General features: G+C 47.9%; 1 protein-coding gene across 1 annotated transcript; it reads right to left on the reverse strand.

The window, feature by feature from the left end:
- Window positions 1–73: 73 nt before the first annotated feature.
- Window positions 74–17,047, reverse strand: NATD1 (N-acetyltransferase domain containing 1). The gene is made up of 3 exons (XM_048495271.1): window positions 16,654–17,047; window positions 5,439–5,557; window positions 74–2,869 (listed from the first exon to the last, which is right to left on the reverse strand). The coding sequence occupies exons 1-3, from the start codon at window positions 16,748–16,750 to the stop codon at window positions 2,753–2,755; spliced, it is 333 nt and encodes a 110-aa protein (XP_048351228.1). The 5' UTR covers window positions 16,751–17,047; the 3' UTR covers window positions 74–2,752.
- Window positions 17,048–27,155: the final 10,108 nt, after the last annotated feature.

Below are 27,155 nucleotides of genomic sequence, written 5' to 3' on the forward strand. Positions count from 1 at the left end.
AGGTGAACAAACCCCTCGGCAACAGGGATTTCCCTCCCCTCGCCACTCCCAAGCAGCCGAGTCGAGGCGGATCGATTTCGCCACACCTTTTATTGAATTTCCACGCAACAAGGTCAGGTTTAATGAAGAATATGGTTCACAGGAAAAGGAGCGTGTTAGACACAAAGAACCACCAAATGGTCAGTAGTTGAATTTCAACAAGTCCTGAGTAGGAAAGGCACATTTTTTAACCACAACAGAATCAGAAAGGGGGAGGGAAGCAAATAAATCCACATGGAGTAGAGACAAAATTGGCGGGAACGGCTGAGTATACATCTTACATTTGCTCGACCTGGAAGCGGTATTGTGGGATCATCTGGGTTGTGTGGGGTTTTTTTTTAGCACAAATGGACTTTGTGCCTTAAAATCCACCTGTCAGAGGGCATTTTTAGGATCGATAATTCCAGTAGCAAGTCAGAGCGAACCCAGCCTGCTTGAGCTGCAAAGACCACCCTCATCCTAGCATTTTCCACCCCAATTGATTTGGGAATTTACGCCACTAGCAAGGGATATGTTATTGAGCGCACAGCCCCTTTTCTTGAAAGGGTGGGAAACGGTTGTCCTTTAACATAACTGAACCACAGAGAACAAAGGGAAGCTGGCACAGAAGAAAACTCTGCGGCCGTTATTATGTCACGATTGAAAAAAAAATCTCTGTAGGATCACAAGAGATTTAGCACCTCAGCATGAATTGGCGGCGATAGTGGGAAACAGGGGGGGTCTTTAAGGCCAGGTTGACTCATTGATCTTACTAAACTCCACCCAAAGTTAAACAAAGGTTTACCATCCCACCCTACAGCATCCATCCGTCACCCAGACTGGTAACCCTCTGCAGCAAACATACCATAACTCTTGTTTATCTGCCAACCCAACATACAGGTCAGGTGTGTGCATTACAGCAGAGGGACGAAGACCTTGTTCTCACTGCTTTTGAAAGGCACCCACAGAGTATATTCCAGGGAGGAGAGTAGCACCTTGTGGGACAGAAGAAACAGAGGCATGACAGCCGCAGATCCAAAGGCGGACATGTTTTTTAGCTGCACGACGATTGATTTTGCCCTCTGGATGGGGCAATGGTCCACACAGCCATCACGGAAGCTGGCTTGGAAGACTGAGGGTTTTTTTCCCGCCCTGGAGAGAGAGAAGGGACAGGCGAGAGCGTGGGACACCAGTCGCAAACTCTGAAATAGCCAAGAGCCGGTTCTAAGGAGACGGAGTTGCTGCTGATAGCAGGAACGTGAGCTCGGCAGCCTGAACTTCCCGTCGACGTGGTGTCCTGACCAAAGACCTAGTCCTGGAGTTCCATTGGATTCCTCAACTGCACGCACCTGGGCCAGGTTGGGGAGAGGATGTATCCATCTGTCACCTCCTGGGCAGCTATAGCACCTACCCTGGCTTGCAATACCCACGGCAACCTGGGCTAGCAGAATCATAAAGGCCTCTCCCAAATCTCCTCATTTCTGCTCATCGGTGTCCCTTCTGGAGACAGCATTATGGGAAACGGGCATAGGGAAAGGCAGTGGACAGGAACATGGTCCTAGAATAAGACAGTGTATCCCCAGAAGACTTGCCAAATCCTTTACCTCCCCGCCAAGGAGTGACGGTTGAGTTGAAATGCACAAGAACGCCCTTACAAGTTGCTTAGCTTGAGAAGTTGAAAGAACCAGTGAAGTTCAGACTAGTCCCAATTACCTTTTGAGAGTGGGGAAGCTTAGAATTTCTCATTTCTAAGGGTTTTCTCTCCACCCCTTTCTCCGAAGCCCATTTCCCTCAGCGACCCAAGAAGCAGCTTGCAAGAACGCCAGACCTTCTTACTGCTCAGTGCTCGGAATTAATGGCCCTCCAAGTTGGCCTTGCCTTTACCGTTTCTGTCCCTTCCCCCCACGTCTTGGGTCTGTTATTGCTTCGTCTCAATCTCAAGCTGTATCCTCCACTTGAGAAGAACATGGAGTTTCTGCCAAAAACAACCCCCCCCCCCAAAACACAGCAGGAGATTATTTTAAATTCCCCCCAACTGACGCAACAGATTACCCCCCAACCCCCTGCATTTTCACCTCTGTCGGGTGGTCGCCAGGACTTGGGCAGAAAATAAGAACTGGGGCCCGCTTGTGCCAGAAGAGACGTGCCTGAACATCCCGGCCTCTGAAATGCCAGTCTGATGGCACGCTCCCTGGCAGGTCCTACCAAGGTTTATTCTATCTGGTTAGAAATATCTCCCTAACATCATTCAGGACAGGCCCAGATATCAAAAGACGATTGCTGCTCCTTCAAGAGCGTGCCATTCAAACTCTTCCAGCCGTGTTGAGCGTTGACCAGTTCGCCGAGTGCCAGGTTTCTTAGACGGCGTCCCCAAACCCCTCATTCCTTTGAGAGGAAGAACGAAAAGAAACCGTCTCGTCTCCAAGGACTGGGCGAAAGCAACTCAGCCCTGCCGCTGTTAGCGCCGCGAGCTAGCACCCGCCGGTCTCTTCCAAAGAGAAGGTCCGTGTCCACAACACAATTCCAGGTCAGCCAAAAAGCGTTGGAAGAGCCGGAGGCGGGTGGAAGCATCGAGCGGTCGGTCGCACATTGCGTCCCGGTGAAAACAAGAATTTGGAGCACTGGCCGGGCAGTCGGCTGCCCGAGACCTGCGCAAGAGTGAAGGCTGTGGTTGGAAAGTCAAGGCCCGGGCTATCGAGTGTCTGAGCCATCTGGGCTCTGCGATGTTCCTCCGTTACGACTGCAAATGTTCCAGGTATTGAGGCAGAGGGTTCTCTTTGACGTATTTCTGGATGTACCAGCACGTCAGGTGAGCTTTCAAGTCCTCTTCCACCACAAAATCCAAGGCGGCCTGAAAACACAAAGGAAATGTGTTTGTGTGTTAGCCCATTTCCGCTCAGCCAAGAATAATGCACTTTCACAATTGTTTGCAGGTGGATTTGGCTTTTCCACACAATAAAATCCAGCTGTAAAAGTGCATTGACAGTGGATTGAAAGTGCATTATTCTGCATGTGCGGAAGGGCCCTGAAAGTCTGACAATCTATGAAATGAATGGGCTATGTCCAAAACAATATAAGATTCACAAACACGCGTGGCACATAGGCGCTGGCTCAAGCAATTTATATTACCTGTTAGTTTCTTGTAAAGTATGCCAAATTATTGGCTATTAGACTTATCAAACTATTATATCTCCATAACACATATATATCTCCACTTTAAATCCAATTCATGCAACAATTTATTACAAGGCACCCTTCTCTCAGGTCCATAATCATGTAAAAAAGCCAGGAAGGATGCAGTTACTTTATAAAAAGAAATAAACTTCATTCACGGCAATAATAAGATGATATAAGGATTGTTATGTACAGAATCACCTGTTGAGGGTTCCTTATCAAGTGCATGAACACTTCCCTTGAAGAAGACAGACGAAAACGCGGTAATCAGCGTGAAGCGTTTGGGAAGTACAACGGAGTGGATTGAAATATACACAACTGAAAATGATGAGAAATTTGACTGCCCTTGAATTGGGACAGTATTTATAAGTAATTCAAGCCACCAGTTCAGGATTTTCATTAATTGTCATGAACTTGTATTACAGTCACAACGGGTGACATTGACGCAATAACATTTACAAGATTATGGACATTGTTGGTTTAACAAATACATGATTATGAACCTGAGAGAAGGGTGCCTTGTAATAAATTGTTGCATGAATTGGATTTAAAGTGGAGATATATATGGGTGTTATGGAGATATAATAGTTTGATAAGTCTAATAGCCAACAATTTGGCATACTTTACAAGAAACTAACAGGTAATATACATTGCTTGAGCCAGCGCCTATGTGCCACGCGTGCCTGAGAGTCTGACACCACGACCCCTTCAGAGTACCGTTCTGCACCGGATGTCATCCGTTATTGGCCCAAAACGGAGTAAACCAATGCAGGGATGGGTGTTTCACGCAGCTCTTTTTAATCCATCAAGGAGCCAACTCTAAAGCACTCTGGCTGTTTCAAACAGTCCCGCCTTTTCCGTGCAGCGTTCTTGTTCAGCAACAGCCACACGGCCATGTTGACGGTGCTGCTGCAGTGCAAATCTTAGAAAGTTTTTTTTTAAAGCCAAAAAAGAACGCCACATGGAAAAAGGCAGGGGGGGAAAAATAGAAATCCTCCCAGGAGCTCTCCAGACTCTTCAAACAGCACGCTGGAGCAATTCAGAAGTGCAAGAGAGAACTGGAAATGGGAGAAAGCAGTTTTAATTGAAAACACTGAACCCTGGGATGCCAAGAGTGAGTTTGTCTGAACAAGTTTAAGACAAAAAAACGACAGCAGCTAGGAGGCCCCTTCCGCACATGCAGAATAATACACTTTCAATCCACTCTCACAACTGTTTGCAAGTGGATTTTGCTGCTTCGCACAGTAAAATCCAGCTGCAAAGTGCGCTGGAAGTGGATTGAAAGTGCGTTATTCTGCACGTGCGGAAGGGGCCGGAGCCAAAACAGTTGTTTCTGAATTGAAACAAAAAATAATAATAATTAGTAACCGGTTGCTCAAACGGATTATGAGGACAGTTTGAAAAGGGCCTAGACATCTACATTTTACCACCTCCTTCGGACTCCAGATTTCCAACGTGGCTGGCCGGGTACTCATCGGAAGGATGGAAGGCTGAGCCAACTTTGAGCCGGGGGCCGGAAACCGACTTCTGGGGTTCGAACTCAGATTGTGAGCAGAGTTTTGACTACGGGACTGTGCTTGACCCCTTTGTGCCACTGGGCTCTAAAAGAGGCCAAGCAGCTACAGTTAGTTTCTGACAGGTTCCAATATGTGGGGAAATGTTTTGAAATCACCGTTTCAAAAAGCCCTCAGTAGAGAAATAGAGCTCGAGGAAGGGGCGGCGCTCTGCTAAAAGGAAAAGGAGGATAATCCACAACTCTCGGGCGCACCTGTTTCCCCCTCAAAACTGCTGGAATAAAGTAGAAGAAGAAGAGGAGGAAGAGGAAGAAGAGGAAAAAGAAGGAGGAGGAGGAAGAAGAGGAGGAGTTTAGATTTATACCCCTTTTTCTCTCCTGTAAGAAGACCCAAAGGGGCTTACAAACTCCTTTTCCCTTCCTCTCCCCACAACAGACCCCTTGTGAGGCAGGTGGGGCTGAGAGAGTTCAGAGAGCGCCGTGACTGGCCCGAGGTCACCCAGCAGGCTTGGCGCGATAGATACAGATAACGTTTAATGGCATAAGGAGGCTTCCTGTGGAGGAGCAGGGAAACAAACCCAGTTCACCAGATAAGAGTCCGCCACTCATGTGGAAGAGTGGGGAATCGAATCCGGTTCTCCAGATTAGATGTAAATCAACAACTACCATCATGACTGAAGAGGCCTGGAAGCGCCCCGTTGCCATCGTGAGAGACACCCCCGGAAATCCATACCTTTGCCAGGTGTTTGGCTATTCCTCTCCCTCGGTAGGCATCGGGGACTTCCGTGTGCTGCAGGTCCACTATTCGCTTCCCCACGTATTCGTACAGCAGGACGGCTTTGTCATGACAACCTACAGCAGACCAGAGAAGCCATGAAGGTTCTCGCACACAACAGGAGTAGCGGAGCAGCAAGAACAGGCCAAAAAACCATGCAACATTAGCTTAATTTAACGCCCACCCATTTAAGCATCAAATTACGAAGCATCAAATTATCAAGTTATTCCGCCGGGCTTTTGGGGAGGCCAGCTGCTGATAGGTGCCCATTAACAACTGAGATCCGCTGTTCCCCTCTCAGAGTTAGAGGAGTTAATGGTTGAACGCCATCTGTTTTAAATATTTATGGATTTGGAGCGCTGCATTTTAACTGGTATTAATTTTTAGCATTTTATCCTGTTTATCCACTTGCCTGTAATTATGTTGTAAACCGCCCTGAGCCCTTTGGGGGGGCGGCAGGCGGTATAAAAGTGGAATAAATAAATAAATAAAAATAAATAAAATATTTCTTTAAACTATACTGTAAAATTTGGCAAAGTGCTTTGGTTAAACTCTCTGCGCCCCAAAGTCCAGCGGCCTCCTGGATTTTCAAACGATGCAAAGAAGAAGAGTTGGGATTTATATTCCCCCTTTCTCTGTCCCGTAAGGAGACTCAAAGGGGCTGACAATCTCCTTTCCCTTCCCCCCCACAACTAACACCCTGTGAGGTGGGTGTGGCTGAGAGAGTTCCCAAGAACTGTGACTAGCCCAAGGTTACCCAGCTGGCATATGTTGCTGTGCACAGGCTAATCTAGTTCCCCAGATAAGCCTCCACAGCTCAAGTGGCAGAGTGGGGAATCAAACCCGGTTCTCCAGATTAGAGTGCACCTGCTCTCAACCACTATGCCACTACTGCTCCACTGCTATTGTTGCACAAGAAGATCCAGTGAATGGCCAACAATACACAGTAGTACCAACCATGGTGGCCAATAAGTTATCTGCAAAATTTTGCAAATCATTTGATACAGTGCAACTCAGGAAAGCCAGAACAGCGGGAGCCTTCCTGACCTCCTCAGACAGGCCGTTCCACAAGGTAGGGCCACGACAGAGAAGACGCGGGTAGCTGATTTTGCCCATTTGCAGCCTGGCACCTGAAGAAGGCCCTGCTTGGATCTGCGAGGCTGTCGTGGCAAACAGTGGTGTAGCGAGGGGGGTGAAGAGGGGCTGGAGCCCCAGGCGCCACTTCATTGAGTCGCATTGCAGGGCCACGCCCGCCCCTTGTAACTGTGCCCCATTCCGAACTCTAGGGACTTCAGGATGGGGCGCAGTTGACAGTCAGCGAGTGGGGCTTGCCCCCCAGCAGTCTCCAGTGGCAGAGCATAGGTGGAGAGACGGTTTGGCAGATACGTAGATCCAGTGCCATGAAGGGCTTTGCGTCTGGAAGCTAATACCTTAAATTGAACTTGGTATTGGCTCTCCCCGAGATTCAACGTTCTGACCTGTGGAATCACATTGAGAGAAAACTGACCTCTTTGGATCCGTCACGGGACTCTTTCTTTATGCTAGCTCCCAATGAAATAATGCAAACATTAAAAGCCCGCCTTTTTAATCAGGAACGCCAATTTCTGGTCCAAAGAGCTGGGGTCGCATGTTCACCTGCCCATTGAGGTACCCTGTTTCCCCGAATATAAGACATCCCCGGAAAATAAGAAATAGTAGAGGTTTTGCTGAAGTGCAAAATATAAGGCATCCCCCAAAAGTAAGACGTAGCAAAGTTTTTGTTTGGAAGCATGCCTGATGAACAGAATACAGAAATATAAGACATCCCCTGAAAATAAGACGTAGTGCATCTTTGGGAGCAAAAATTGATATAAGACACTTATATTAATTAATATAAGACACAGAATAAGTCTTATATTTGGGGAAACACGGTATTACCCCTCCCGAAGTCCAAATGGTCTGTTATCTAGAGGTACTATTCAACCCAAAACTAAGATGGGCTTTTACCAGATGGGCAACTAAGATGGGCAATTCCTTCCCATCAGCCCTTCTTCGAGGGCACTTGATTCCGATACAAGACAGGGTGTGTTCTTGCTGTATCAGTACCCCCGAAACGATGCTGCATATTTTATTTGATTGTCCTAAATGTTTTGATTTTAGACCTGGTTTCCAATGTTATCATTCCCCCTTCAGCAGTGGCGTAGTGGCTAAGAGCAGGCACACTCTGATCGGGAGGAACCGGGTTTGATTCCCAGCTCTGCCGCTTGAGTTGTGGAGGCTTCTCTGGGGAATTCAGATTAGCCTGTACGCTCCCACACACGCCAGCTGGGTGACCTTGGGCTAGTCACAGCTTCTCGGAGCTTTCTCGGCCCCACCCACCTCACAGGGTGTTTGTTGTGAGGGGAGAAGGGCAAGGAGATTGTATGCCCCTTTGAGTCTCCTACAGGAGAGAAAGGGGGGATATAAATCCAAACTCCTCTTCTTCTTCTTCTTCATTAAGGAATTCTACGCCTATCGTGTGGGCTGTTTTGTTTGTTTGTTAAATAACAGTTCAACTGAGACCGTGGAGCTGATTGCTGAATTGTTGGGAAGGGTTTTGGATTGTGGATCCTTTTTGGATTTCAGAAGTTTTATACGGCTTTTGGGTTTCACAGATTGTATTTATTGATGCCTATAAAAGGTTAATGAGACGACCTTAAACTGAGCTTGGTAGCTGGCGAGCAGGCAGCAGCGGAGTGACGGTCGGTACCCCTATGCCAGATTCCTTTCTCGCTTACATGGAATTCCGGAGGCTGGAGACGAGCTGAAATACCAAAGCCACAAACGCATTCCCGGGAAGCAATGCAGTCAAAAAGTTTGAGGCCTGAATGGAAAGAAAGGCTCCTATTGATTGCGCACGAGGCGGCCGAGGCCGTGGGGGAGCTGTTTGTATATATATATTACACACACCCAACTATGAATGATCCCGAGCAGAATAAAAGGCCTCCAGATTCACGCATGCCCTGGACGGCACCAGGGCACGGCTACGGCGTTTGTCGATTCAGCTGCATGCTATGGAGGAGGCTGGTACGACCCCCGAGTGGGGAGGGGGAGGAGGGGCTCGGCCTGGGTTGGGGGGGAGTCGTAGGTTTGAAGCAGGACAGCCGCATAATTCAGCCCAGAGTCCCTGGGTGGAAAGTTTTGTAGTGAGGGAAGAAAGGCCAGCACAGGGGAAGCATTTCCAAGCCCTTCAGCGTGGCTTCTTTACGCACTTCAGGGGCTTTTCAGCCCACACAACGAGTTCATCTGGAACATCCGAGGTGAAATGTTGGGGAGGGGGGGGATTCGCAAGCCCTCTTTTTCGTTTGTGCGGCCTTCCAAAAATATTCCGCCGGAGTAACCCCAGCCACATCTCTGTTTCCCAGGAAGGCACACAAGTAGAAAAAAAAAAGAATCACACAGGCCCCTTCCGCACATGCAGAATAATGCACTTTCAAGGCACTTTGCAGCTGTGCGGAATAGCCAGATCCACTTGCAAACAGTTGTGAAAGCATTATTCTGAAGAAGAAGACTTGGATTTATATCCCCTCTTTCTCTCCTGCAAGGAGACTCAAAGGGGCTTACAAACTACTTTCCCTTCCTCTCCCCACAACAAGCACCCTGTGATGTAGGTGGGGCTGAGAGAGTTCCAAAGAACTGTGACTAGCCCAAGGTCACCCAGCCGGCATGTGTTGGAGTGCACAAGCTGATCTAGTTCACCAGATAAGCCTCCACAGCTCAAGCGGCAGAGCTGGGAATCAAACCCGGTTCCTCCAGATTAGAGTGCACCTGCCTGCTCTTAACCACTAAGCCACTACTGCATGTGCGGAAGGGGTCACAGATTCCCCCACGCACACACTCATGTGGCCACCTGTGGCAAATGATTCTTGAGGCTGCCAGCCTGGGTTTTTACGCACTTGTATGCATGGGCTGATCCAGATGTTGGGTTCATAGGTCAAAGGTGGTGGTGGGGCACGACAGGTGGTGGCTGTGACCCAAGAGGGCCAATTTACAAGAAGAGAACTTAAAGGGGCCTTTGGAAAGGCGAGCAACAAGTTCAGCAGTCCAGGGGGCTCTATAGGTCTTCGCTCAGAGTTTAGCAGCTGCCCGCCGAACCAAGCCGATTTAAAACAAAACCCTTGCCCTTTGGCATCTGTACAACTTGCACACCGCACACAAACGGGAGACTCCCCCCAGACTCTTATGCCGCGGGAAGCGCTGCTAATACCGTTTCGGCAAAGGGCCACCAGAGAGAGAAGCCGAATTAAGAGGAACACTTTGTTCCGAGAAGCAGTGGCCGGTCACATTTGATTTAGGACAAACCCTGCTTAGAGAGCTGTTTTTGCTCTCTGCAATGATCCCGAGCAACTGGGCGCATTACAAGAGGGGGTGGGGGGAGGAGAGAAAACACACACGTATATAAATACACCCACAAATGCAAAAGAGCATTCAGCCGGCATCGACAGGTGCCAAAGAACCTGTTGGACAAACCGCCCGGCTCGTGTTTTACAAGCTGAAGGGTTCACCTTAACGCTTCAGGAATCGGAGAAAGAGAAAGTAATTGGAGTATGTTGATTTCAATTGTAGAACCACTGCATGCCACTAAAAATAGGTCCAGGCCAAAAGGTTTCCAAGCTGAGAAACAACCCCCCCACCCTCCCACCCCAAATGACAGCATGCAGATCTGGGCACCGCAGTTCAAGAAGGATATTGACAAGCTGGAATGGGTTCAGAGGAGGGCGACCAAAATGGTAGAAGGTCTGGAATCCATGCCCTACGATAAGAGACTTAGGGAGCTGGGGATGTTCAGTTTGGTGAAGAGGTGACCTGATAGCCATGTTTAGATATTTGAAGGGATGTCATGTTGGTGAGGGAGCAAGCTTGTTTTCTGCTGCTCCAGAGACTAGGACCAGAGGAGTAATGGGTTCAAGGTGCAGGAAAAGAGATTCCACCTAAACATCAGGAAAAACTTCCGGACAGTCAGGGCTGTTCGACAGTGGGATTCACTGCCTCAGAGTGTGGTGGAGACTCCTTCTTGGGAGGTTTTTAAAGAGAGGCTGGATGGCCATCTGACAGGAGTGCTTTGATTGTGCGTTCCTGCATGGCAGGGGGTTGGACTTGATGGCCCTTGGGGGTCTCTTCCAGCTCTATGATCCTATCGTCTTTGAAACGTCATCATCAGGAGGATGGGCTTCTGAAGAGAATTAGAGGCTCAGGAAGGTTCAATGGAGCCTCCATATTCGGCTGCACTGTACCTGAAGGTTTGCTGTACCCAGCCCAGATTGTGCTTAAAAGAAACTATGAAGATCTATTTCTTACAGTGTGAGTCCAGTTACAGCTGACTTAAGTTGACCCCAGAGGGTTTTCAAGGCAAAAGGGCTATCAGAGGTGGTTTGCTGCTGGCTGCCTCTAAGGCAGTGATGGCGAACCTTTTCGAGACCGAGTGCCCAAACTGCAACCCAAAACACACTTATTTATTGCAAAGTGCCAACACAGCAATTTAACCTGAATACTGAGGTTTTAGTTTAGGAAAAATGGTTGGCTCCGAGGCACGTGTTACATGGGAGGAAGCTTGGTGATAGTCAGTGGCTTTGCTTTGAAGCAGGGGTCTTCAAACTATGGCCCTCCAGATGTTCATGGACTACAATTCCCATCAGCTCCTGCCAGCATGGCCAAGTGGTAGGGCTCATGGGAATTGTAGTCCTTGAACATCTGGAGGGCCATAGTTTGAAGACCCCTGCTTTGAAGCAAGTGTGCAACGCTTCGAACGGGTGAATCACGACCCTGGGAGGGTTTACTCAGAAGCAAGCACCCCCACATGACAAACTCTGTGCGCGCGTGCCCACAGGGAGGGCTCTGAGTGCCACCTCTGGCACCCGTGCCATAGGTTCGCCACCACTGTTCTATGCAGTGACCCCGGACTTCCTTGGTAGTCTCCAATTCAAATACTAACTGGGGCCACCCCTGCGTAGCTTCCAAGATCGGACAAGATCGGGCTAGCCTAGGCTATCCAACTCAGGGCATTGGTTACAGACGAGGCCGCAAAATCTTCTCCCAAGAGATACACCTGGAGTGAGGTCAAGATGCCGGAAGAGACCCCTTTGCTTGTAAGTGTTTTCATGTTTTGGAATTGGTGTTCCCTGCATATGGTGATGTTTTGTGTAACATGTTTTTTAATTTTGTTTTACAGAACAGCCTTGAAGGTTTCACGAGGCCAGTAATTATCTAGATTCTGGCTAGCTGTTGCTGTTATTGTGTTAAAAAAAGAAAATATATATATACTGTGTTCCTATGTACCTGTATTGTACAAAATTGCTTTGAAATAATTCTTCAACATTGCTATGATGTTATAAAATACCGTGTGACTTTTTAGTCTTCAGCCTGGTGGGTACAAATTTTCTCTAATTATTGTGGGTGTACCTTCCCCTTAATCTTTAGTATGGAAGAGACCCCTAGGCATCACAATCAATTTGCACCTTAGGCCCCTTCCGCACATGCAGAATAATGCACTTTCAATCCACTTTGGCAGTGGATTGGCAGTGGAGCAGCAGTGGCGCAGGAGGTTAAGAGCTCGTGTATCTAATCTGGAAGAACCGGGTTTGATTCCCAGCTCTGCCGCCTGAGCTGTGGAGGCTTATCTGGGGAATTCAGATTAGCCTGTACACTCCCACACATGCCAGCTGGGTTACCTTGGGCTAGTCACAACTTCTCGGAGCTCTCTCAGCCCCGCCTACCTCACAGGGTGTTTGTTGTGTGGGGGGAAGGGAAAGGAGATTGTCAGCCCCTTTGAGTCTCCTGCAGGAGAGAAAGGGGGGATATAAATCCAAAAAAACCTCACTGTGCAGCTGGATTTTTACTGTGCGGAATAGCCAGACCCACTTGCAAACAACTTGTGAAAGTGGCTTGAAAGTGCCTTACTCTGGACGTGCGGAAGGGGCCTTAGGCTAATGTTCTGTCCCACCCTTGCACAGAACTACAGTTCCCAGGTTGCTTGGGAAAGAACATTTTTGTAGCACCCGGACACACCCTTCAGCGGGAGGGCTCTTGTTTCCTTTGCCAGGGTCAAGGATTGCTGAACCAGCCGGCTGCACACCTAGACCGGGCCACTCCCTGTGCCAATAACTGGCGTGCAAAGATGGGCCACCGTGTGTGGCACGGAGCCGGGATATTTCACTGCTAGCAAAAGCAGGAATCGTTTGCCGTTCTTGAATGAGGTGCAGATTCACAGGGCTGCCAACTATCAGGGCTTGGATGGAAAGCTCCCACTATTACAGCTGTTCTCTCAGTGACAGAGATAGTTCACCTGATGCACAGGTGCACCTTATGCACAGGAAGAATAATGCACTTTCATTCCACTTCCACAATTGTTCGCAAGTGGATTTTGCAACTCCGCACAGTCAAATCCACCTGCAAAGTGGACTGAAAGGCCTTATACCCCATTTGGGTCCCTCCTCTACACAAATCCCGTCCACCCTCCAATTTCTCAAGCTAGGTACAGGTATACAAGCCCGCAACTTGCGTTTGTGTGAAAAGGGACAGATGTCGCGTCCGTCCGTGCATTCCAAAAGCCAGTTCTGCAGGATTTCACTCTACGCCGGAAACAACCGAGAAATAGAAGCAAGGGGAACTGCTGGAGACACAGCCTCAATTTTCTGGAGCAAGGACTTGGGCAGTCACCAGGGATGAGAAGCAAACTGAGCCACGACCAATTCCAGCCGGGTTGCCGAGTGAGCGAACGCTCGTATTTTTCCCCCACGTCAATTGTAAATCACTCAGGGGACCAGTAGATAAAGTAGCCAGTTTCCTTACGGAGATATAAAGGGAGGTCAGTTTTAATAGGGGCTGGCTGCCCTATATTTCTTTGGTGTTCTATATTTCTGTTGCTTCTCAGGTGGCGTGGAGTTCCACAGGCGGCTCAACAGCTCAGTGGGAAAGCGCCGCTAAAACCAGAGGCCTGATCATTTCATTGTGTTCCTGGTACATCTCGTTGACTCGACATCTGTTCGCTGTTCATTTTCTTATGTCAACATATACCTCGGACACCCCCCCACCCTTCCAACCATCTCTTCTCTGAGCTAAAGAAAATAAGCCTCCTATTACAATACCTTGTATACTTTAAACACACACACACACCCCAGCTGATTTACAACTCAGCAAATTTCCTGCGGGGGAATCCATCACTCTAAAGCTATTTTAACCTGGCGCTATTTAAAGGGAGATCGCTCGGCCTGAGCATTTTGTCTGTCGCTTTCAGCCCATGTGCAAGATTCATTCGCTGTTTACTTTCACCCATTGTTAAGGCTGAAAAACAGTATGTCATATTTAGCGGTTTTAAGCGGAGAGGGAAGGGAAGAGGGTGGGGCAGGAGGGTATAAAATCTGCACTTTGCTATTCTTAGCAGTTTATGAACAGTCTCCTTTTGGGTATGTAATTTTTGAATTGTTTATCTGTTTTAACGCACCCTGCAATTTGGGTAAGGCCAGAGGGTAGATCTTCTCTAAAAATTTTTTTTAACCAAAAATAGAAATTATGTTTTAGCTGATGATTTTAAAGAGCCATTTGCTTTTTTCCTTGAAGGAAGGAAGCATTGCCCCCAGGGCTAGAGTTACCAGCTCTGGGTTGGGAAATACCTGGAAATTTATTAGGAGGGGGGGGGCGTTGGAGCCTGGGGAGAGAAGAGACCTCATCAGGGTTCGACGCCCCCTCCAAATTTTATGCAAGGGAACCGATCTGTAGTGTGGAGATCAGTTGTAATAGATGAAAATCTCCAGGCGTCACCTGGGGATTGGCAACCCTATTCCAGCCAGGCAAATTTGTAAACCCGAGTATAACCGGTTCAAGTTTCCCTTAAGTGTCAACAAGGACTTATTTACTTGTTCAATTATACCCTGCCTTTCTCCCCAACAGCAACCCCAACAACACGGTTCCGCTTTCCTCCATTTTCTCTTGCAACAACCCTGCGAAGTAGCCACAGCCTGAGGTAACCCAGCAAGCTTCCATGGGAGAGGGAGAATTTGAACCCGGGTCCCCCAGATCCTAGTCTGAAACTCTAACTGCTACACCACTCTAACGGGGGTCCGTACCCGCACAATGGTTAAACTCACACGCACAAAACTCCCCCAGAGCAGAGGTCGATTTCAATCTTTAGAACAAATCATCATCTTAACGAAACACCCAGCCCCTCTGGAAATATTCGGGTTTTCTGTTCCTCCAACCAATGGGGGATTGGAACCTGGTAGCTCAGGAGTGGGAAGATCCGAATCTTGTACTGGTTATCTTTTCTGGGGGGGTTGAATACCCACACTCCAGCGTCCCGTTACAGATTTGCACAGCAAAACATAAGCATAATAATTTTAAAACGCTTGCAGAGAATCTCCCTGCAAAGCCAGGCTCCCTTGTAACTGGACCAACAGTGCCTTGATGGGTCAAGACATTTCCCTAAAATTGTACCCCTATATCAATGCACATTCCTTGCAAGAAATGGGATGGCCCACCAGGGTATTATGGCAGACCTTCCGCCACAGGTGTTGGGGAAGGGGAACCACGTTCAAACCGTGTTGTCTCCAAGATGGAGTTCAACAGTATTTTTTATTTCTTCACCAGATGCATTCACAAGATGAAGAGGGCTCAGGTTGGTCAAAAGAGCATCCCTTCATAATCCCAGAGTATGAAAGCATTTTTCAACTACTCTGCCATTCCACACATGCTCGCTGGTACTTTCCTCCCTTTACCCAGGGGAGCCCGATCTCATACGGTCTCAAAATCTTTGCAGGGTTGGCGTGTTGTATCCAGATATAACACAACCACCGAGGAAGACCACTGTTGCTTTGCAGAGGCAGTCCAAATCAAACCACGTGTGATCACCTCTTGCCTTGAAAGCCCTACGACAGGGGTAGGGAACCTGCGGCTCTCCAGATGTTCAGGAACTACAATTCCCATCAGCCTCTGTCAGCATGGCCAATTGGCCATGCTGGTAGGGGCTGATAAGGAGGGAATTACCAGGTGGTTCAGACTGATTCTACCATCTGGATAATGGTGATGCACCAGAGCATTTGGGGGTACACAAAAATGGGTTTGCTAATATAGGGGTACAATTTTGGGGAAATGGGTTGCCAACGGGTATGTGCATGAAAAAAGATTGGGACCACTGTCCTGCAGGGTCAGCTGTGACTTGATGGTGCTGTCACCACAGGAACGTCTCGCAATTACTGAGGAGTGAAAGGAGGCGCTCTGCACATGCTCCCGGATGCTTTCGCTCTTTACTACAGCGAGTCCATTCGGGCAATCAAGCGCTCAGGCTAGAAACAGGGCAAATGAAGCCCTGTAAAACCTGACTCCAAACCCTTCCTGAACTCAGCTGTTCGGTAACGACCCCGAACTTCTGGGGTTCAAACTTCACGTCCCGACTTAATTTAAGCCCCTCGCCAACGTTGTAATCCAAGTTGCAAAGCCCAGATTTAAAGCCACCCAAATGGCCCCGGAACAACAGTCCAGGGAAAGGAACAAGGAGACTTTGAATTAAGTGAGTTTGCACCAGTGTGTACTGGGGGCGGGGGGGGGGGCTGAAAATAGAGGGGGGGGGGGGGTTCCAATGTCAGCTTCATTTATAAATAGATCCGGCAAGGACAGGTGTTCCCCTGTCAACCAGCGAGTAACCAACACAGCACGAAAACTGGGGAAGGAGCCCTCACGCGAGAGGTGGGGGGGGGGGGGGGAGATCGCAAAGGGGGGGGCATGCCATTTCTTCACGGCCCCTTCCCTTTCTCTCCCCCCACCCCAAATCTCCCTGCATCCAGTTGCTAAGGAGCTGACACGGCTTCTAATCTGTTGCATAACCAACCTTACTGCAGCAGGGTGAAAGAGGGAGGCATAATAATAATCAAAGGGGGGGGGGGGAGAAGCAACCGACCCCCACCTCCCATCACCCCCCCCCCCCCACCAGGAGAGATTTCCCTGGGTCAGCCTTTCCAGGGGAAGAATGCCAGCGGGTGGGTTGCGCGGTGCTCTCCCATGGGCCGGCTTCACTTGCAAACAAAAGATCTGGGCGGAGAGGAAGAGGAAGAGGGAGGCCAGAATCCAGCAGAAGGCGAGACAGAGGTGAGGAAGGGAGAAGGGGGGGGAGACATTGGGGGCACCCTCGTCTGGTTTCTCTGCCTCTTTTTGGTTTGGCTTTTACCGTTCAGCCGGACGGTGAACTGCCTCCTCTTGCGGTCGTGCTCCACCTGGATGGGGCAGGTGGCCTCCAGGATGCTGAGAGGCGCTGCTTGGGCCATGGCTGCAGGTAAAGGTGTCTGGGCTGGGCTCCTCCTTCGCCTCCTTCCCTCTGCTGGGCTTGGCTCTCCTTTTGTGAGCGTGGGGTGCCTGGGCTGGCGGGGCCCCCCCAACAGGAACCAGAGGCAGGTAGATCCGGACTGCGGGGCTGGCTGCACACCTGCCCGTTTACCTTTTCCCCTTCACCTGCCCCGGGGGACTTCAGTAGGGCCAGCAGCCGGGCCGAAGCCCGAGCGGAGGCATCTTAATCCGCCTGCTGAAAGTGACACACACACACACAAGCACACAAAAAGGAGCTAGGAAATCAGCTGTGAACTCACGTGCCCGCCCCGCAGCCAATGTGGCCTTGCATTGCTACTTTTGTTTGTTTTGATACATTCCATCCGTCTCTTAAAGGGGCAGGCCGCTTCGACCTAAGCCTTGCCCACCTCCCCCTGATTTGGGGCTGTTGTGTGGGGAGGCTGGGGTTGCCAACCCCCAGGCCCCGCCTGGAGATATCCTGATTTGAAAATTGATCTCTGGGTGACCAAGAGCGGAAAATGGCTGCTCTGGAGGGCGGACTTGCTGAGGAATTTCCCAACCCAGATACGAATAAGGTGGGGTTGGCACACTGATAACACAACAAAAAACACACACAATACTGTACCAACACACAAAGCGCTACAAGTGAACAGCTGCAACAGGCACGACTCTTTTTATGACTTTCCACTAGATCAGTTGAAAACTTATTTATCCTATTTCTACCAACATCTATTCTTAGTTGATAGTTCCATGGGAATGTCAACTCAATGCATGGCAGCTGTGAAAAAGGCAAACTCTATGCTGGGGATAATTAGGAAGGGAGTTGAGAATAAAACTGCAAGGATTGTCATGCCCTTATATAGCGCCCGTGGTCGCGACCACACTTAGAGTCCCTGTGTTCAGTTCTGGTAAGTCTTCAAATCTCAAAAAAGGATATTGAAGAGAGATAGAAAGAAAAAGTGCAGAAGGGCAACGAGGATGATTGAAGGAGTTGGAGGCACCTTCCCTAGGAGGAGAGCTGCAGCGTTTGGGACTCTTTAGTTTGGGAGGAGGCGTCCGAGGGGGGATATGATTGAGATCTATATAAAATTATGCATGGGGTGAAAAATGTTGACAGAGGACATTTTTCTCTCTTTCTCATAATATACTAGAACCAAGGGGCATTCACATTTGAAAATGCTGGGGTGGGGGGGGTGGGGAGAGAATTAGGGCTAAAATCAAAGGAAGCGCTTCTTCATAGCGTGTGATTGGTGTTTGGAATATGCTGCCACAGGGAGGTGGTGATGGCCCACTAACATGGATAACTTTAAAGGGGTTTGGATAGATTTATGGAGGAGAAGTCGATCTATGAAAACTCCCAATCTTGGAGTCCTCCTTGATCTCAGATTGCAAATGCCTTAGCAGAACCAGGTGCTCAGGAGCAGCAGCAGCAGAGGCCATTGCTTCACATCCCTGCCCTGTGAAGCTCCCAAAGGCACCTGGTGGGCCACTGCGGTAGCAGAGTGCTGGACTAGATGGACTCTCTGGTCTGATCCAGCTGGCTCTTCCTTATGTTCTTGCTTAAGGCCATTTCTTTCACTCTGCACTGTGAGCTCCCCAAGGCACCCTGGTGGAGCCACTGCGGTAACAGAGTGCTGGACTTCGGATGGACTCTGCTCTGATCCAGCAGGCTAGTTCTTATGTTCTTATATAACGATTATTACATTTCAGTTGCTCCAGAGTAAGTGTCTCTTGCATCTGTCAAGTCCAAAAAGAGGTTTGTTGATCAGCTAAAAAAAAAAAGTCAAGTGCCCATATGGAATCGACTTATATGAAATCCCCAAATTCTGATGCAGGGCAATGTCACGGAACAAATTGTACCCCGCTTTCTTGCAAAATCTTGGCTGGAGTTAACTTGGGAACTAGTTGTTCCTTGTTGTTGCTGATGTAACCCCTATGTTCAAGAATGGGTTGACCCAGAAAGGGGTGGAGACTCAAAAGCAGCAGAAGGCTGCAAAAGGCTGAATACCCGCAGTTGGAGAAACGAGCTTCCTGAGCTAGGACCTTGCATTTTAATTCTTTATAAGCTCTGTAACACCTTGTTTAAAAGGTAACTGCACAAGATTGTTGGGAACTAGTGGGAAGGGAGTTGTTGTTTATTTTTGCTATATTTGTAAATGTTAGAATTTATTGTTTCATGGGAGTTCGTTTGGGGAACTTCATCATCTTGGTGAATGGGATTATAAAGAGCTTATAAAGAAAGTGAGTCTCCACCCCCTTTCTGGGTCAACCCATTCTGAACATAGGGGTTACACTGACTCCCTAACAAAGGCTTCCGTAAATTTGCTTCTACTGAAGGCAATAATGCCTGTTTGTATTGTTATTATATTTCGGACACAAAACAGCTTATATTCAAATGGATCCAAAGGACATTGCGTTTCCCAGGCCAGATCTGGCACATCTAATTACAGCCTGTTTCACGAATCCAGTTCCCCTGGAGAAAATGACTGTTTTGGAGGGAGGACTCTGTGGCATGATACGTTGTCGAGATCCCTCCCCCAAATCCTGACCCCAGGCTCTGCCCCCCCCCAAATCTCCAGATATCTTCCAACCCAGAACTGGCACCCTTGTTAAAGATGCAACTCTTTTGTAGGGACTAAGGGCCAGAAGAAACCTTTGCTCGTGGTGTAGCGGTCGAGTGCTAGATTCTGGGCACCGCAATTCAAGAAGGATATTGACAAGTTGGAACGGGTCCAGAGGAGGGCGACCAAAATGACCAAAAGTCTGGAATCCATGGCCTATGAAAAGAGACTTATGGAGCTGGGGATGTTTAGTTTGGTGAAGAGAAGGTTCAGAGGGGACATGATAGCCATGTTTAGATATCTGAAGGGATGTCATGTTGGTGAGGGAGCAAGCTTGTTTTCTGCGGCTCCAGAGACAAGGATCAGGAGTCATGGGTTCAAGGTGAAGGAAAAGAGATTCCACCTAAGCATCAGGAAAAACTTCCTGACAATTAGGGCTGTTTGACAGTGGAATGCACACTACCTCCAAGTGTGGTGGAGTCTCCTCCATTGGAGGTTTTTAAACAGAGGCTGGGTGGCCATCTGTCAGGAGTGCTTTGATTGTGCGTTCCTGCATTGCAGGGGGTTGGACTTGATGGCCCTTGGGGTCTCTTCCGACTGTACGATTCTGTGATTCCTTGTTAACTTATGCATAAGCATATGTAAGTCTTTTGTCCCTTATAGTTTTTAGATATCAAAAAGCAGACTCCTGAAACTCAGAGTACAGTGTCTGCCTAATATCTGGAGACCCAGAGCCCTTTGGGGAAGGGGCGGTATATTAAATCTGATAGATAAACAAACAAACAAACAAACAAACAAACAAACAAACAAACAAACAAACAAACAAACAAACAAACAAACCCATCCATCCATCCATCCATCCATCCATCCATCCATCCATCCATCCATCCATCCATCCATCCATCCATCCATCCATCCATCCATCCATCCATCCATCCATCCATCCTCATTTGTATTACCCAGGAACTCACTCATCCTTGACACAGCTAAGCACGCGCTGTCCACAATCCTACCTCTCAGAGTTGTTTATGCGTTTACCCCAAAATGTTGGACTGGTGAGCGATTTGAACCGCTTTGAAAACGACAGCGTACAGATGAAAACATTAAGGAAAGAAGGACGGGAGTCCCAGCGGAGGGTTTGTTTAAGTTTGCCGCTTGCTCCGTTTTCTTCTTGGAGCAAAGAAAATACAGAATTTTTCCCAGCCACAGACTTCTCTCTGTAATACACCTCTGAAGATGCCAGCCACAGATGCAGGTGAAACATTACGAACAAGATCTACCAGACCACGGCCACACAGCAAGGAAAACCCACCACAACCAGTTGAATCTGGCCGTGAAAGCCTTGACAACAATACATTTTCCAGCCACAGTTTGGGGGTAGCCTTTTCACAGGGATAGAAAGAAGAAATCAGAGACTGGCCAGTTCCTTTCACCACTGAGTAATTTCATCTGGTAAAAGTCTTAGAGGCTATTTGCTGTCTTCAGGTAAATTGCCAAATTTCTTTCGGGCACCTGAAATAATCCCTGGGTATGTAGGGGTTATTCCTGCCCTGGTCAGTAGGTGGCACTCTTGCACTTCTTTAGTGACTATTTCAGGGCCCCAATCCCACATATTGATTATCTCAGCAATCTTTTCAACACTCCTGCTTAGAAGAGGAATCACATTTCAACTTCCCCTTTTTTGACTGCACATGGGGCTCAGAAGAATCACTTTTCTAAGACTCACAGAGCATTTATGGCCGAAGTGAAATTTCCAGTGCGCACAGCATAAGCTTCTGCATGTTTACTCAGAAGCAAGTGCCGACGGGATCAACAGGGCTTACTCCCGAGCAAGAGTATTCATTTATTTTATTTATCTGCATTAATTATAGTCTCTCTTTCTCACATGGACTCAAGACAAATTATTCATAATGAGCCGGTGCAGTCTCAAGAATGGGACGTTCAATAACCACTGCGTTTTGATTTTCAGACATCTGGCGCCACCAGACAGAACTGAAGCACCAGCGTAAGTATTCGCAGGACACGTTAAGTGGTACAGAAATAATATAATTTGGAGCCTACTTACAATGAGCTGCAACGATAGTGTAGATCACAGACCCGAATCCTTCATCTAAGCAAGTTTGTGAAATCGTTTTGAACACCGTGACTTTATTCCCTCTGCAGGAAAGCCTTCTTGAATAATTTAGTTTTGCATAGTTTGGGGAAACCCAGGAGAGCAGGAGCTTTATTGACCTCTTCAGGCAGGCTATTCCACAACGGGCAAGACAGTATCCTCAGAGGCCCCTTCCGCATATGCGGAATAATGCACTTTCCATCCACTTTCAATGCACTGTGCAGATCTAGAACCTAGCGGGTTCTAAATTGCCAGATCTAGAACCTAACTGGTTCTTGAGGGGCCCAGATTCTTGAATCCCAACAGTTCCAACTGCTCAGATGCATACGCTGCACCTGGGCTCAGAATACAGCTTGTTATTCACCGCAAAGGTATCAGCCACTCACGAGCATTTACCTGAGCAGAAAATTACCATTACGAGGAAAGGAAATTGATTTTCAAGCGACCTGTGAGTGTGAGGATGACAGCTTCGCTGAGCTGTGCCAGTAACAACCAGGTAAGATTATGGACAGACAAGAAGATCCTTTTATGTCTTATCCTTTTTCCATCCTTGCGACAACCCTATGAAGAAAACCACAATGTTTCCCTTTTTTACAGACACGCACCTCTTTGACTGGGAAAACCCCATGTCCGAGATCGTGATGCTCAGACTCCTTCTGGAACTGCCTGATCGAGAGGCCAACGAAAATCTAAGCCGTGTTGCTTCAGGGAAGGTGCTGCAAATCTATGGCCCCTTCCGCACACGCAACATAATGCACATTCAATCCACTTTCACCATTGTTTGCAAGTGGATTTTGTGCGCTGTCCAGCCGAAAGTCAAATCCAAAGCGGCCAAAAGTGGATTGAAAGTGCGTTACATTGCATATGCTTGGAAGGGTCTGTACTCCACATCCACTTCACAGAGACCAAATCTGACCCTGCCTCTGTAGAGAAAATGACTTCATGGGACAGGGAAGTTGGCCCAGCTGCACACGGCAGCCGGCTCTGGGATTCATTGAGCCAGCCACGTCAGAGAATACCATGTGGACATTTTCATCCGGACGTAGGGTCTCACGTAGGTTGCTTTGCATCGATATTTTGGAGCTGGGAAAGGGATATTTCACACCTAGCTGTTGTGGGCTTTCTATGTGGCTGTAGTCTGGTATATGTCGAAGGCTTTCACAGCCGGAATCACTTGGGTGCTGTGTGGTTTCCGGGTTGCGTGGCCGTGTTCTAGCAGCATTCTCTCCTGATGTTTCGCCTGCATCTGTGGCTGGCATCTGAAGATGCCAGCCACAGAGATCTGGCAGAACTTAACCATACTAACTCAGTAGCACCAATATATCTGGTAGTTTGAAGTTAGAACTCGAGTATTTCTGGCTCTGGCGGCAGCTGCTTTCAGAGTTGCAAGAAGGGTTGATCATATTGGTTTCCCCCACTGCGTTCATTGAAGCCAGAATGGAGCTGTTCCTCTCTCAGATGCACATCCCAAACCTTTCTGAGCCCCATGTAGGGTACTCTTAGGATTCTGAGACAGGCCTGTGGGCATAACTAGAAAATGGCGGCCACAAGGAGGAGGAGCCCAACACACAAAATGGCCACCACCAGAGGCGGAGCCAATCACAAAGTACCCAGCAGTGAGATCAAGCGCAACTCTATAACTTCAACTTTTCAGGCATAGCTTGGTTTTAACTGGATGCCTTTTAAAATAAACATATTGTTTAAAAATGTTTTCTTTGCGTACACACAGTTTATCTCTTTACGGACCCGCTTGGGTTGTGGTGGCTAGCTGTTGCGAGAAGCAACTTTTAAAAAAAACCCTGTTCAGCTAATCCGATATCCTATAGCCAATCAAAGCCTCGAAGCCACTTTCTAAAATACTTGGTCGGCACCCGAAAAAAATGCCCTGGACTTCTGTGGTGCTCCGGGCAAGGCGTTGGGGACCTTCAGAGATATATTAGGCTGAAGAGTGACTGGCCACTGCAAAGTTGCAGAGCTCCCTTCCGCTTTTATGCAAGAATAATGCACTTTCAATCCACTTTCGGTGAACTTTGAATCAATAGCGGGAAGAACCAAAATCCGCACTTTCAAGCGGTTGTGAAAGTGGATTGAATGTGCGGTATTCTGCATGCCGTAACGGGCCTGAGTTTCAAGACCAGTGGACCCGCACGTGTACCTGGTTCCCAGATCCTCATCAACCCTCTAACCACTGCTGCTACACACTGCGCTGAAAGCAGTCTCCTCCCCTCGTGAGATCCTTAAATGGGCCAGGGATTGGCGTTGGGACTTTTGAAGAAGAAGAAGAGTTTGGATTTACACCATCCCCTTTAACTCTCCTGTAAGGAGGCTCAAAGGGGCATCAATCTCCTTTCCCTCCCAAACAAACACCCTGTGAGGGTGGGTGGGAGCTGAAACTCGAAGAGCAGGTGACTAGCCCCAAAGGTGTCGCCCAGCTGGCATGTGTTGGAGTGCACAAGCTAATCTAGGGTTCTGACCAGTTAAGCCTCCACGAGGAATCAAACTTGGTTCTCCAGATTAGATTACACCTGCTCTTTTAACCACGGCGCCATGCGCTGGGGACCTTCTAACCTGTTGAGTCTCAAGCAATGAGGTGGAGACGTCCAGCGTTGGTTGACAGAGATAATGGTTCAAGTACTTCTGTTTGTTCTTTTTGTCACCTGCACTGAATAGAAGCACTCTGTCCTCGCCGGCTGGGGAAGCTCACGGGATTGTAACACTTCTTCCCTGACTGCTTATTCTACTCATCAGCCAGTAATGACACAATGACACCATATTTTTCCTTCTCCGGTTTCCTGCCCCAATGAATAATAATGAACTAACCAGACACCCACACGCTCTGCCCAGAGCTTCCCTCTTCCCCTTCGGCTCTCTGTTGCCGAACCCCACCTGCAGAGAGACAAAATAGGCTCATTTCCAGCTGGATCTGGGGACTCCACTTTCCACAGCACGTGGTTTGTCTGCATACTTACCAGTTTTAGATGTTGTGACCCTGCACAGGGTCCAAGAGCGGCGATGGTGTAGTGCTTTTGAGTGGCGGACTCTAATCTGCAGGCTCTAATCCACAGGTGTCAAACTCGCGGCCCTCCAGATGTTATGGACTACAGTTCCCATCATCCCCTGCCAGCATCATTCTGGCAGGGGATGATCAGGCTAATAGTCTTATCTGGAGGGCACGAATTATTATATCAATCTCTCTGGTTCGATCCTCCGCTCCTCCACATGAAGCCTGCTGGGTGACCCTGGACCAGTCACGGTTCTCTCAGAACTTTCTCAGCCCACACAGAGGAAGGTGACGGCGAATCACCTCTGAATAGCTCTTGCCGTGACAGTACTACTGGGACGCCACTGGTGTATCTGGAGTGAGACCAGAAGGGGCAGACGACCCAGGATCCACTCGACTGGGTCACGTGGGGGCACATGACATTTTGGCCCCCTGCCTCTTCTCCCTCCCCTGCCCAACCCTCGACCTCCACCCCTGCAAGAAACCCCCCTAAAAACTTTTTCCTACTCTAAGGTCCTTTCTGCACGTGCAAAATAATGCACTTTCAATCCACTTTCACAATTGTTGGTGAATGGATTTGGCTATTCCGCACAGTAAAATCCAGCTGCCAAGTTGATGAGATTTTATTACATGGCCTTTGTCAGTGCCCTTTGCCATCTGGGGTTTGCTGATCATTCCCCTGAAGAGGGTTTGGAAATGGATCATGAGGGGCCTTCCGATGCGTGTTAGTTTAATCTTTCTACTAGTTTTATTTTACTGCTCACTTTTAATGGTTTTAGTTATTTTACTTTTCGTGCATTTTTTATCTGTATATGTGCCATTTGTGTACCCGCTTGAAACCCTACGGGGGGATGAGTGACCTCATCGAAATAAATAAATAAATAAATAAATAAATAAATAAATAAATAGAAGTGCACTGAAAAGTAGGTTGAAGATGCGATAATCTAACTCTTGATGGAAGAGCCTGAGCGATAGCTGAGGTTAAGCCAGGGGAAGAGGCGTTCTGTGAGTTCTTTGAAATGAAAAGTAAACCTCAGAAAGGATGCCGTTCTTCCGTTGGCTGTTTCGGCTGCCCCAGTCCTTAAAACCAGGAGCAGCTGGTGTTACTGGCTTAACTAACCCTCAACAGCCCTCTATTGCTTATAAACTGAAACCAGCGCCTCATTCTCCATTAAAGCGGTTCTTAGCTTATACATTTTGTTAATGTTTCAAAGGGCTAGCGGCAAAGAATCCCAGTGAAGGCTTCCAAAGATTAACACATTAACTGCTGACTTAAGCTGGAGTGCACAGAACCGCGATCGAGGTTAATATAATGACATATTAGATTGGGAAGATGCGTGACAAAGAACTCCTTTTCCTGCTTTTTTTGAAATGGTAAAACTTGCGTGGTAGATAAGCAAAGGCTCCTTCCGCACATTGCAGAATAATGCCACTTTCAAACTGCTTTCCAATGCTGTCGAAGAGCTCCGCGGCGGAATCGCTTAGGTGCTATGTGGTTTCTGGAGAAACAATATGGCCGTGTTCTAGCAGCATTATCTCCTGACGTTTTGCCTGCATCCGTGGCTGGCATCTTCGAGGATCCTCTGAAGATGCCAGCCAGGCAACGTCAGGAAACAAGCTAACACTAAGCCGAGAACCAGGGCTCAACATGCCCCAATGCTCTTTGGCTTCAACTGGCGTAATAGCAAAATCCAGCTTGCAAACAGTTGCTGAAAGTGGTTTTGAGAAAAGCGCATTATTCTGCGTAATGTGAGGAAGGGGCCAAAGAGATCTACGATGCACTTGGCAGAGTCTGGAGATTCCCGGTATTACAGCTGAGCTCCAAGGCCCTTTCCACACATGCAGAATAATGCACATTCAATCCACTTTCAAACTTTTTTTCCAGTTGGATCTGGCAATTCTGCACAGTAAAATCCAGCTTCAAAGTGCATTTATTTATTCAATTATTTCATTAAATTTGTAAACCGTCCTCCCCTGCAGGGCTCAGTGGACTGAAAGTGCATTATTCTGCATGTGCGGAAGGGCCTTTAGTGTCCCTTTCAAAGCTGCACTTGGGCCTATATGGTTGCTATCTCTGGGCTGGGCAATTCTAGAAGATTTGGGGTGGTGTCTGGGCAGGGTATGGTTTAAGAAAGGGAGAATCTCTGTCATGTATAATACCATAGAGTCCAAAACAGTCATTTTCTCTAGGGCAGTAATGGTGAACCTTTTGGGATGGGTGTGTCAAAAATCTGAAAACTGGCTAGCTCAACTCTGCCGGCGTGTCACCCCCCTCCATCCCCCGAATAAAATTCTTTACATTCATTTATTTTTTGAAAAGACAGCCTTATCATGAGTGGTACGATGTACTATATAATAGTACAGTGGCCATTATAATATAATTTTAATTCTAATTCTAATGATTATAATGTCTATATTTTGATATTATTTATTCTATTGTATTGTTTTTATATGCTTTTATTTGTAAGCTGTCCTGAGTCCTTCGGGAGATTGGCGGGGTAAAAATGTAATAAATAAAGAAATGCCCCTTCTGCACATGCAGAATAATGCACTTACAATCCACTTTCAATGCACTTTGAAGCTGTGCGGAATAGAAATAAATAAACCCACCAGTGGCCATTTGTAGTAACAACTAATGGAACCTCCACATTCAGAGGCAATATACCTGAATATCAGTTGCAATTGGTGGAGAGGTGCTTGTAGATTTTACA

The sequence above is a fragment of the Sphaerodactylus townsendi genome, linkage group LG04, assembly GCF_021028975.2.
Source record: "Sphaerodactylus townsendi isolate TG3544 linkage group LG04, MPM_Stown_v2.3, whole genome shotgun sequence".
In the NCBI taxonomy this organism is placed as follows: Eukaryota; Metazoa; Chordata; class Lepidosauria; order Squamata; family Sphaerodactylidae; genus Sphaerodactylus; species Sphaerodactylus townsendi.

Bases quoted from the DNA above. Each gene is read 5' to 3' on its own strand.
- NATD1 (XM_048495271.1), bottom strand. From the start codon at position 16,750: ATGGCCCAAGCAGCGCCTCTCAGCATCCTGGAGGCCACCTGCCCCATC. The intron at 5,558-16,653 runs GTAAAAGCCAAA...GGTCTGCTGTAG, and splicing joins GTTCACCGTCCGGCTGAACG to GTTGTCATGACAAAGCCGTC. The intron at 2,870-5,438 runs GTATGGATTTCC...TTGTGTTTTCAG, and splicing joins TAGCCAAACACCTGGCAAAG to GCCGCCTTGGATTTTGTGGT.